The sequence below is a fragment of the Oncorhynchus keta genome, chromosome 25, assembly GCF_023373465.1.
Source record: "Oncorhynchus keta strain PuntledgeMale-10-30-2019 chromosome 25, Oket_V2, whole genome shotgun sequence".
Taxonomy (NCBI): Eukaryota; Metazoa; Chordata; class Actinopteri; order Salmoniformes; family Salmonidae; genus Oncorhynchus; species Oncorhynchus keta.
In genome coordinates this window covers 17,021,742-17,032,080 of record NC_068445.1, presented here as the reverse complement: position 1 = coordinate 17,032,080, position 10,339 = coordinate 17,021,742, and the positions used below count along the sequence as shown (strand labels likewise).

The following is a 10,339-nucleotide window of genomic DNA, read 5'->3' as shown; positions in this document are numbered from 1 at the left end:
AGAAAATAGCCATATTTGGTAAAAGACCAAGTCCATATTATGGCAAGAACAGCTCAAATAAGCAAAGAGAAACGCCAGTCCATCATTACTTAAAGACATGAAGGTCAGTCAATACACAACATTTCAAGAACTTTGAAAGTTTCTTCAAGTGCAGTCGCAAAAACCATCAAGTGCTACGATGAAACTGGCTTTCAGGAGGACTGCCATAGGAAAGGAAGACCTAGTTACCTCTGCTGCAGAGGATACATTAATTAGGTACCAGCCTCAGAAATTGCAGCCCAAATAAATGCTTCACAGAGTTCAAGTAACAGACATCTCAATATCAACTGCTCAGAGGAGACTGCGAGAATCAGGCCTTCATGGTCAAATTGATGCAAGAAATCACTACTGAAGGACACCAATAAGAAGAAGAGACTTGCTTTGGCCAAGAAACACGAGCAATTGACATTAGACCGGTGGAAAGCTGTCCTTTAGTCTGATGAGTCCAAATTTGAGATATCTGGTTCCAACCGGTGTCTTTATGAGATGCACAGTAGGTGAATGGATGATCTCTGCATGTGTGGTTCCCACCGTGAAGCATGGAGGTGTGATGGTGCTTTGCTGGTCAATGTCAGTGATTTATTTAGAATTCAATGCACACTTCAGCAACATGGCTACCACAGCATTCTGCAGCGATACACCACATCTGGTTTGCGCTTAGTGGGACTATAATTTGTTTTTCAACTGGACAATGACCCAACACACCTCCAGGCTGTGTAAGGGCTATTTGACCATGACGGAGAGTGATGGAGTATTGCATCAGATGACCTGGCCTCCACAATCACCCAACCTCAACCCAATTGAGATGGTTTGGGATAAGTTGGACAGCAGAGTGAAGTAAAAACAGCCAACAAGTGCTCAGCATGTGGGAACTCCTTCAAGACTGTTGGAAAAGCATTCCAGTTGAAGCTGGTTGAGAGAATGCAGAGTGTGCAAAGCTGTCATCAAGGCAAAGGGTGGCTTTTTGAAGAATTTGTTTATTACTTTTTTGGTTACATGATTCCACGTGTTATTTCATACAATGTAGAAAATAGTAAAACAAAGAAACCCTGGAATGAGTAGTTGTGTCCAAACTTTTGGATCACTTAGCTTTTCTTTCAAAAACAAGGACATTCCTATTTTTTTGTCCATTAAAATAAACTCAGAAATACAGTGTACAGTCATTTACATCATTGACAATTGTAGCTGGAAGCGGCTATATAGATATTTTCTATGGAATATCTACATATGCTTAGAGGCCCATTATCAGCAACCATCACTCCTGTATTCCAATGGCACATTGTGTTAGCTAATCCAAGTTTAGAATTTTAAAAGGCTAACTGACCATTAGAAAACCCCTTTGCAATTATGTTAGCACAGCTGAAAACTGTTGTTCTCATTAAAGAAGCAATAAAACTGGCCTTCTTTAGACTAGTTGAGTATCTGGAGCATCGGCATTTGTGGGTTCGATTACAGGCTCGAAATGGCCAGAAACAAAGCCATTTCTGCTGAAACTCCTCAGTCTATTATTGTTCTGAGAAATTAAGGTTATTCCAAGTGAGAAATTGCCAAAAAACAGAATATTTCGTACAACGCTGTTTACTACTCTCTTCACAGAACAGCGCAAACTGGCTGTAACCAGAATAGAAAGAGGAGTGAGTGGCCCCGGTGTACAACTGAGCAAGGAGACAAGTACATTAGTGTGTAGTTTGAGAAGCAGATGCCTCACAAGTCCTCAACTGGCAGCTTCATTAAATAGTACCCGCAAAACACCAATCTCAACATCAACAATGAAGAGTCAACTCCGGGATGCTGGCCTTCTAAGCAGAGTTGCAAAGAAAATATTAAGATGGTCAAAAGGACACAGACACTGGACAGACGAAGATTGGGGAAAAAACGTGTTTGAGGTGTTCGGATCACAAAGAACATTCGTGAGACGCAAAAAAAAATAAATAGATGCTGAAGGAGTGCTTGACGCCATCTGTCAATCATGGTGGAGGCAATGTGATGGTCTGGGGTGCTTTTGTGGTGGTAAAGTGGGAGATTTGTACAGAGTAAAAGGGATCTTGAAGAAGGAAGGATATCACTCCATTTTGCAACACGATGCCATACCCCGTGGACGGCGCTTAATCGGAGCCAATTTCCTCCTACAACAGGACAATGACCCAAAGCACAGCTCCAAACTATGCAAGAACCATTTAGGGAAGAAGCAGTCAGCTGGTATTCTGTCTATAATGGAGTGGCCAGCACAGTCACCGGATCTCAACCCTATTGAGAAGTGCTCATCAAGCCGATCCAACTTGTGGGAGATGCTTCAGGAAGCATGGGGTGAAATGTGTTATGTGCTTTGATAAACTATCCCCTTTACAGCAGTGAAACAACAGCTTCTAAAAACAAAGCCCAGTGAGTTTGACAGTATATGAAGGGATTCCCAAATTAAATTATCTTCACCCTGTCACTTCGTTGAACTGAGGAGACAGCAAAGTTTTACTCTACTGTAGCTGAGCCCTCGATGTGAATTCATCTGATGTGGACTGGAGCATCTCTCCAGTGATAATACATGAATAAATATTGCGCCATTGCAGCTTTGATAAACACTACCTGTTCGGCAATAGGGTTGGGGGGAAGTGAGGAAAAAAAGGACCTAGTGTAACAAAAGCCTACTACAATAGATCAAAACAAACTTAGAACAGTGTTTTCTGAAGAACTGTAAGTAGTTAACTGCACATTTTTATTTAACTAGGCAAGTCAGTTAAGAACAAATTCTTATTTACCATGATGGCCTACTCAGGCCAAACCCGGACATCGCTGAGCCAATTGTGTGCCGCCCTATGGGACTCCCAATCACAGCCGGATTTGATACAGCCTGAATTTGAACCAGGTAATATTGTGACGCCTCTTGCACTGAGATGCATAACCTTAGTTTTCTTCTGTGGCGCAGCAGTCTAAGTAAAAAATAAGCTGTAAATCAAAGTATGACAGGTGCCAAGCAGAGCAGTAAACTTTGAGGGTGAACAGAGGTGCACACAACATTCACTGATCATGCACCCAAAATGCAAACAGAGACACTGAAATGAAATTGCATCAGGATAATGTGACAGATAAGTGAAAGTCTACTCAAGAACAGTGAATCTATAAATATGTACTGTAAAACAGCAACTGTTTCATCATCGTCCTCATAAACCTACTATTGTCTTGTCACATTCATTCAATGATGTGCTCCTTCATTGGAAAAAACAGCAGTTTAGGGGCATTCTTTCACAATATGCTGTTTTAGGAATGACTAATTAGGGTAAGTTGTGAGGCAGCTGCCATTTGAACCTTACAGGAAGCTTGAACAAGCCTGCCTAACTGGACCATGTACGGATGGGACCTCACAAACTTCAGGCAAGGATAGTTACGCTTTTTGTACCTCGTTCACATTTCCAGAAACATAAGGCTGATATTTTGATATCATAAAAAAAGACATTAAGAATTTCATGGATGGTGCAAACTCAACAGTTCATCCCAATGCTGTCTGACGTCTCTGTTCATTGGACTCATTCAAAATCCAACTATGTTCTAGTCTTTGTCATTTCCAGCTAAGAAATGAAGACCTTAACATAAAGGTGCAGGCAAATGGATTCCAGCTGGGGAAGAAAAGGCTGATTTTGGAGTGACAGATGTGAAGTCTAAAGGGTGATAGGGAGTGGGTGGGATCTGAGACCCTCCTCTAGCCACTTAACAGTAGAGGGGGTGCAGCGTTGCGTGGTACAGCTGTGGATACGTCGGAGGCGCAGCAAGTAGAGCAGGATGGATAGGAGGACAACCAGGAAGCAGGCCAAGAACAAGTAGTGGTTGTTGACAAAGGAGAAGCTGTGACGCCAGTGGGAGTGGACTCCTTTCAGACTCTCCTGCTGAATATCCCTTAGAGAGGAAGGTAAAAGTGTGAGTGAAGAACATTAACTATTTTTCAACGTCTCCATAACCTAATCAGCTAAAATATATTGGCTATCACAACATACAAGCATAATAAAGTGTGACAGAGCAAGAGTTCTCTTACCTCAAAGGCAAAAAACGGGTTCTGTAAAGGATGGCTCCAAGAGTCCATTGTACCTCTTTATCATAGACTAAAAGGGCAGTCCTCAGGTTTTTGTAGTCCATAGGGAAGGAGAAGCCTGCGTGAAATACCTCATACATCCAGGCTGATTTAAAACACTGGTACCTGCACACAATGCATAAATGTTAACATGAAATCTCCTTGACAACCCTTTATCATTAATGGACTCAAGTCTTACTAAAATAGCCAGAGCCAGTGGTGGGACTTACTTGAGCCTGTGAACATCAGCGTGAGAGCCATACAAGCCTGAGTCAAATCGCTCTTTCAGAGTTCTCCACTGGGTGGCGCAGTAACTCTGTAGATGAAGCGCAAAGTAATTGGTAAACACAGCCACACTAACTGCAATTAGCCTAATCTTTGGTGAAATACATGCATTTTACATGCAGTTAGAGGCCTGCCATTTACACTGAAGAGATGCTGCTTTGCAGTGGTAAGGGCACACCTTGGCAGCACTGGCATACTTTGAGGAGTTAAAATCCCCGCCCATGCGCAACACATCCTCTGTGCAGTAGTAGAACTCAGAGAACCCATAGAACTGGCTGTTGGGGTAGTCAATGGGAGGCTGGTAGATGCCATTGAGGGAGGAGTGAGTCTCATTGGTGTGGTTGAGGAAGGGCTGAAGCAGCTGTCTACAGTGATCAAAATCCCCCGTGCCAAGCAGGTGGAGTTTCTGTGTGGCTGGCCCCACCTCATCCTGCAGGTCTGAGGGTAGGCATGGGTCCAGGAGGGGGGACTCTCCTGTCTCACCTACATGTTGACCCAGGAGCCTGGACAAACCAACTCACATGAGCTCTCCATAAAGGCAAGCAACAGCAGCACTGAATAATGTCAAACTAGTACACTCTTTATCAGTATCATAATTAGCAAGTGTTGAAGGGTCTTACTTGTTTTTAGTGAGAGTGTTCATGACAATGCTCTCCTCGTATCTTTGTCGAGCAGCATTTCCTCCAAAGCCCAGGAAGGTGGACACATACACCCGGTAGACATGGTCTGTCCGGTGGGCATCGCAACCCAGGTTGAACTCTGCAAGCAAATTTTTGGCCACTTCCTCCTACAAAAAATAATAACATTCAATATCAGACAGGAAATGGTTCTCTATTATCTAAGACTAAGTCTACACTAATATCAAACATTGATTAATGCTACATATATACAGACCCCTTGACTTTTCCACATTTTTTTACGTTACAGCCTTATTCTAAAATGGATTAAGTAAAATGTTGCCCTCAATCTACACACAATTCCCCATAAATGACAAAGCAAAAACATGACCAAGAACCGATGGTTACTCTGACAGAGTTCTAGAGTTCCTCTGTGGAGATGGGAGAAACCTCCAGAAGGACAACCATCTCTGCAGCACTCCACCAATCAGGCCTTTATGGTAGAGTGGCCAGACGGAAGCCACTCCTCAGTTAAAGGCACATGACAGCCTGCTTGGAGTTTGCCAAAAGGCACCTAAAGGACTCTCAGACCATGAGAAACAAGATTCTCTGGTCTGATGAAACCAAGATTGAACTTTTTGGCCTGAATGCCAAGCGTCATGTCTGGAGGAAACCTGGCACGATCCCCTACGGTGAAGAAAGGTGGTGGCAGCATCATGCTTGGGGATATTTTTCAGCGGCAGGGACTGGGAGATTAGTGAGGATCAAGTGAAAGATGAACAGAGTAAAGTACAAAGAGATCCTGGATAAAAACCTGTCCCAGATCACTTGGGACCTCAGAATGGGATGAAGGTTCACCTCCAACAGGACAACAATCCTAAGCACACAGCCAAGACAATGCAGGAGTGGATTCAGGACAAGTCTCTGACTGTCCTTCAATCGCCCAGCCAGAGCCAGGACTTGAAGCCGAGCGAACATCTCTGGAGAAACCTGAAAATAGCTGTGCAGCAACGCTCCCCATCCAACCTGACTGAGCTTGAGAGAATCTGCAGAGAAGAATTGGAGAAACTCCCCAAATAGAGGTGTGCCAAGCTTGTAGAGTCATACCCAAGAAGACTCAAAGGTGCTTCAACAAAGTACTGAGTAAAGTGTCAGAATTACTTAGGTAAATGTGATATTTCAGTTTATTTAATACATTTGCTAAAATGTCTAAACCTGTTTTTGTTTTGTCATTATGGGGTGTTGTGTGTAGATTGATGAGGAAAAAAATAATTTAATAAATTTTAGAATAAGACTAACATAAAATATGGGAAAATGTAAGGGGTCTGAACACTTTCAGAATGCACTTTAAAAACCATTTACTTAAAGAAACTTGGACCAAGACAGTTCCACATGCAAAAGCTCCAGGTGAATTACGTTCACTGGAGAGCAAAAACAATGAAAAAGAGAAGGTAAGCATGCAAATTGTCCGAGTAAATTAAAAACCATAGACATAAACCGGTCATGGATGTTTTGCATGATGGCTCTCATGCATTATCTTTGATCTTCATTCAAGTTTCGAAGTAACACATTGTGGCTAGTATTCTCATTCTAAAGCCCAAATCCTGTTATGAAGCCATGCAGCAGGCTTATTTTTACAGCAGACCTCCAATAGTCCACTCTGAATGGAGAGGACTTCATCTCCAGAGGACAAACATGATGTTTACAGGTTTAACCAGGGAATGAGTGGTGGGGCTGAAGAGAAAATAGGTGAGTGACAAAACCCCAAAAAGATACCACAAAAAAGTGAAATTGTTGTTTATAATAACCTGTTGTGGAGAAGCGAAGCTTACAGATTTGGGCACTTCGTATGCTATCTGTGTAGAGACGCCACCCATGTCCAGAACACCGGCGGTCCGTGTCCTCACCAGCGCCTCCTGCTGGTCACCTCCTGGTACCTGCACCTCTACTACTGCATCCCTCTCTATAGGAAGGATAGAAGAGCAGAAGGTCCCATTTAAGAAGGGAAAGGGAGACAGAGGAGTGTCAGAGGTAAGTAAAACAAGGGAAAGAGGAAATTCAAGTCTTCAACATGAATATAAGCCGGTCTCTTAAGGAAAGTTCTTTAGTTAGTATACTTACCACTATCCACATGATTAAACTTTCCAAGGACAAAGTTGATTCCAATCCATGCATACACACCTGTCCAAACAAGAAAGGACAATTCATACAGGGCTCTATGCTGACTTAAAAATAAATAAAAATACATTTACAAGGAGCATGTGTACCCCTCAGTTGAAAAATGTAGGTGCACACAAAGAAATGTAGGGGCACAATGAAAAATATTTGAGCTAATAAAGCTAGAATTCTTACATTTTTCTAAATGCACTGGTGCTCCTAAATTACAATTCTAGGTCACACAGCAAAATATTTAGCTGCATAATGAGAGTGAAATGGTCACACTGTAGAGCCCGGTCACATATTCCAGAATTTCTACTGTTATGTTACAAATGTTCAACACTGGGCATGATGACACTCTCCATCAGAATGGTCAGTGTTTAGCTTGCCAGCTTCTATAAAACGGGTTAGCTCACCTTCCTGCTTGCCAGAAATGACCTCCACATGGGAATCAGAGAAGAGGAAGTTGAAACGGACAGGGATGTCAGTCCGTAGATCCTCAAGAAGTGCCTCCTGTTGACTGAAAAAAGTATACAAGCCAATTTCAGCATCATCATAGTGCCGTAAAAAAAAAAACTTGACAACTTCCATCTCAAGATGAGAAATACTCTCAGGTGTGGTGGGTAACTGTACCTGTCAGGCAGCACCCTCATTCCAGCTGTGCACAAGATGTACAGAGGGGTCTCCTGGTGCTTGTGTTTAGGAATGTGCCGGGCAGCAAAGCTCAGCAGGGGGTGGATGTAATCACTGGCCTTCTCTGGTGCTTTTGCTAGTGCCGAGATACCTTTTTTTTTTTTTAAGAACACCAGAAAGTCATGACCATGGCTCAGTCTTTCTAGGATGGAACAGATGAGTTTATTTAACTATTTCTAAAAAACATGTTTTTTTAATTGAATTTAACTAGGCAAGTCAGTTAAGAACAAATTCTTATTTACAATGACAGCCTACCCGGCCAAACCCGGATGACGCTGGGCTAATTGTGCACCGCCCTATGGGACTCCGAATCATGTCCGAATGTGATTCAGCCTGGATTCAAAACAGGGACTGAAGTGTCGCCTTTTGCAGTAAGATGCACTGCCTTAGACCGCTGCTCCACTTAGGAGCCCAATGTCAACTAGAAGCCAATGTCTTCTACATTAATGAAAGAACAGTGAGAATGTGTGCATGTGGCTATTCCCAGCAGCACACCAGTCATCAGCAACCTGGTATGCCTCACCTGGTTTGATCTTCATGACCACTGGCTTCCTGTGCTGATCTCTCATCTGTCGGATGTCAAGCAGGTCATGGGGATTACCATTGTGCCTGGGCCAACAGTACACAAACACCCTGGAGCCACTGCTGCCGCAGTCCACCACCAGGCCATAGTTTAGGTTGTGATTGCTAGTGTCTGTGGCCTCCACATCTGTGACCCTCGCCAAGTGTCTTGGTGAAAAGTTGAACATTTTAGGCCAAATTCAGGCAAAAATGTACTTTGTATCAAGATAAATAAAAGGCATACACTGCATGTGTCCTCTACAAACAACTGGGGGAAAAATGTATATCTTCTAATGTGGTACAAGTGTCTCACCTGTGGAAATGGTTGTCCTTTCTGTTCCAGCTGTCCTGGCCCTTTCCTGTTACCAGCAACAGGTAAATCAGTCCTAGCAGTCCCACCAGCAGACCAAAGAAGAGCAGCTGCCTGAATGAAGGTAGTGGGACACTGGGTAGAACCAGGGGAGACAGGCTGAAGTGCCAGGAGGCTGGGAAGCATGATAAGCTGATCCTGTAAGAAGAGAAACCTCAGTATGGTTAAATACACGGACTAATCTATATAATAGCGATATTACATGACTGACGACCACCGCATAGTAATTAAAAGGTTGAGCAAGATGTGAGTTGCTACATTTTGCCAAAACATGTATTGGTCAGTCGGCAGAGCCTACCTTCCCATGACGTGAACTGTCTTACTAGTTCACTGGATAAAAATCCAATGGGCCACTGAAGACCGGATGTGTTGGCTTCGGAACCTCACCAACATTGTCCCACCTGCACATGGTCTTGGTAAAAGAAAATCAACACTTGAGCTACAAGATATACTGTCATTATTACTGAAACCAACCAATACTAAATGGTGACATTTGGCCACCAGCGCATGCACCACGTTTGCCACGTAGCTATCAACGTTAGTGTTTTGCATAGGATGTAACCGGGCTAATGTTTGATCTGTAGCTAGCGGAACACAGAACACTAAATTAGCCAAGGCAAGTAACGTTAACATTACAGTACGCAATTGTACCCACCTACGGTGCATCTAAAACCATTGAGTTTCAAACGACTTCGTTACATAAAACATTAGCTACTTTGCTAAGGACTATTATTACTAATACTAACTTAGCTAGTAGGAGGAATTGCTGAAAGCACAGTGGCTAGGCTAGATAGCTACCTATCCAATACGCAGGTCAGGCAGATGTGAGTGACGTCAATTTTTCACTGGTGGAGCCCGCTTGCAGTAAGTAAGTAGCAAGTCAGTCAGTATGTCATTCTTCAAGAACGTGTGCTTTTCCCAATGCATAATTTGGGTTTGAGCAAATTATTTTTTTGAGACATAATTTCAATGTCTCAAGAGGCTAATTGGTTCCTGAGTATTCTGATAGCTTTCACGGGTCCAAGGCAACTGTGATAGTACAACTCCCAAATTGCCACAATTGAAGAAACATTTGCAAGTTCATTGGAAACAGAAACAAAACTGAACAGTGTGGATGGATATGACTGCAATACATTTAATACATATTTGGTATATAAACTGATATTGTTATCAAAGCACCCAAACCATTAGTGGATCTGAAAGTAGCTTTTTATCATCTATAAATGCACTTGTCAAATTTATTTTGCCGAGAGTCTGCGGGTTTTCGCTCCTCCTTTGTACTTGATTGATTGAATTTAGGTCACTAATTAGTTTGGAACGCCCCTCACCTGGTTGTCTAGGTCTTAATTGAAAGGAAATAAACAAAACCAGCTGACACTAGGCCCTCTGGAATACATTTGACGCCACTGTAAAAATGCATTTAAAAAGGAAGCCCCTTTTAATCCAGGGTTTTAAAACAAAGGTGTCACTGTACGCTGATGATTCATGTTTTATTTTAAATCCACAGCCTCATAGAGGATCTAGATTACAACCAAATTATGATAAATGTACTATATTACG

The 10,339-nt window shown here is 42.6% G+C and overlaps 1 protein-coding gene across 2 annotated transcripts; it reads right to left on the bottom strand.

Moving 5' to 3' along the window:
* Positions 1-996: 996 nt before the first annotated feature.
* Positions 997-9,932, bottom strand: LOC118358312 (ectonucleoside triphosphate diphosphohydrolase 4-like). Of its 2 annotated transcripts, none has more exons than XM_035735971.2 (13): positions 9,435-9,932; positions 9,078-9,191; positions 8,723-8,917; positions 8,372-8,577; positions 7,789-7,939; positions 7,572-7,675; positions 7,120-7,179; positions 6,807-6,961; positions 5,002-5,168; positions 4,560-4,884; positions 4,327-4,412; positions 4,061-4,222; positions 997-3,924 (listed from the first exon to the last, which is right to left on the bottom strand). In XM_035735971.2, the coding sequence occupies exons 2-13, from the start codon at positions 9,083-9,085 to the stop codon at positions 3,690-3,692; spliced, it is 1,854 nt and encodes a 617-aa protein (XP_035591864.1). In that variant the 5' UTR covers positions 9,086-9,191; positions 9,435-9,932; the 3' UTR covers positions 997-3,689. The 2 variants fall into 2 exon arrangements, with proteins under 2 accessions (XP_035591864.1, XP_035591865.1); XM_035735972.2 differs by having other exon boundaries at positions 9,578-9,932.
* Between the last annotated feature and the right edge of the window lie 407 nt (positions 9,933-10,339).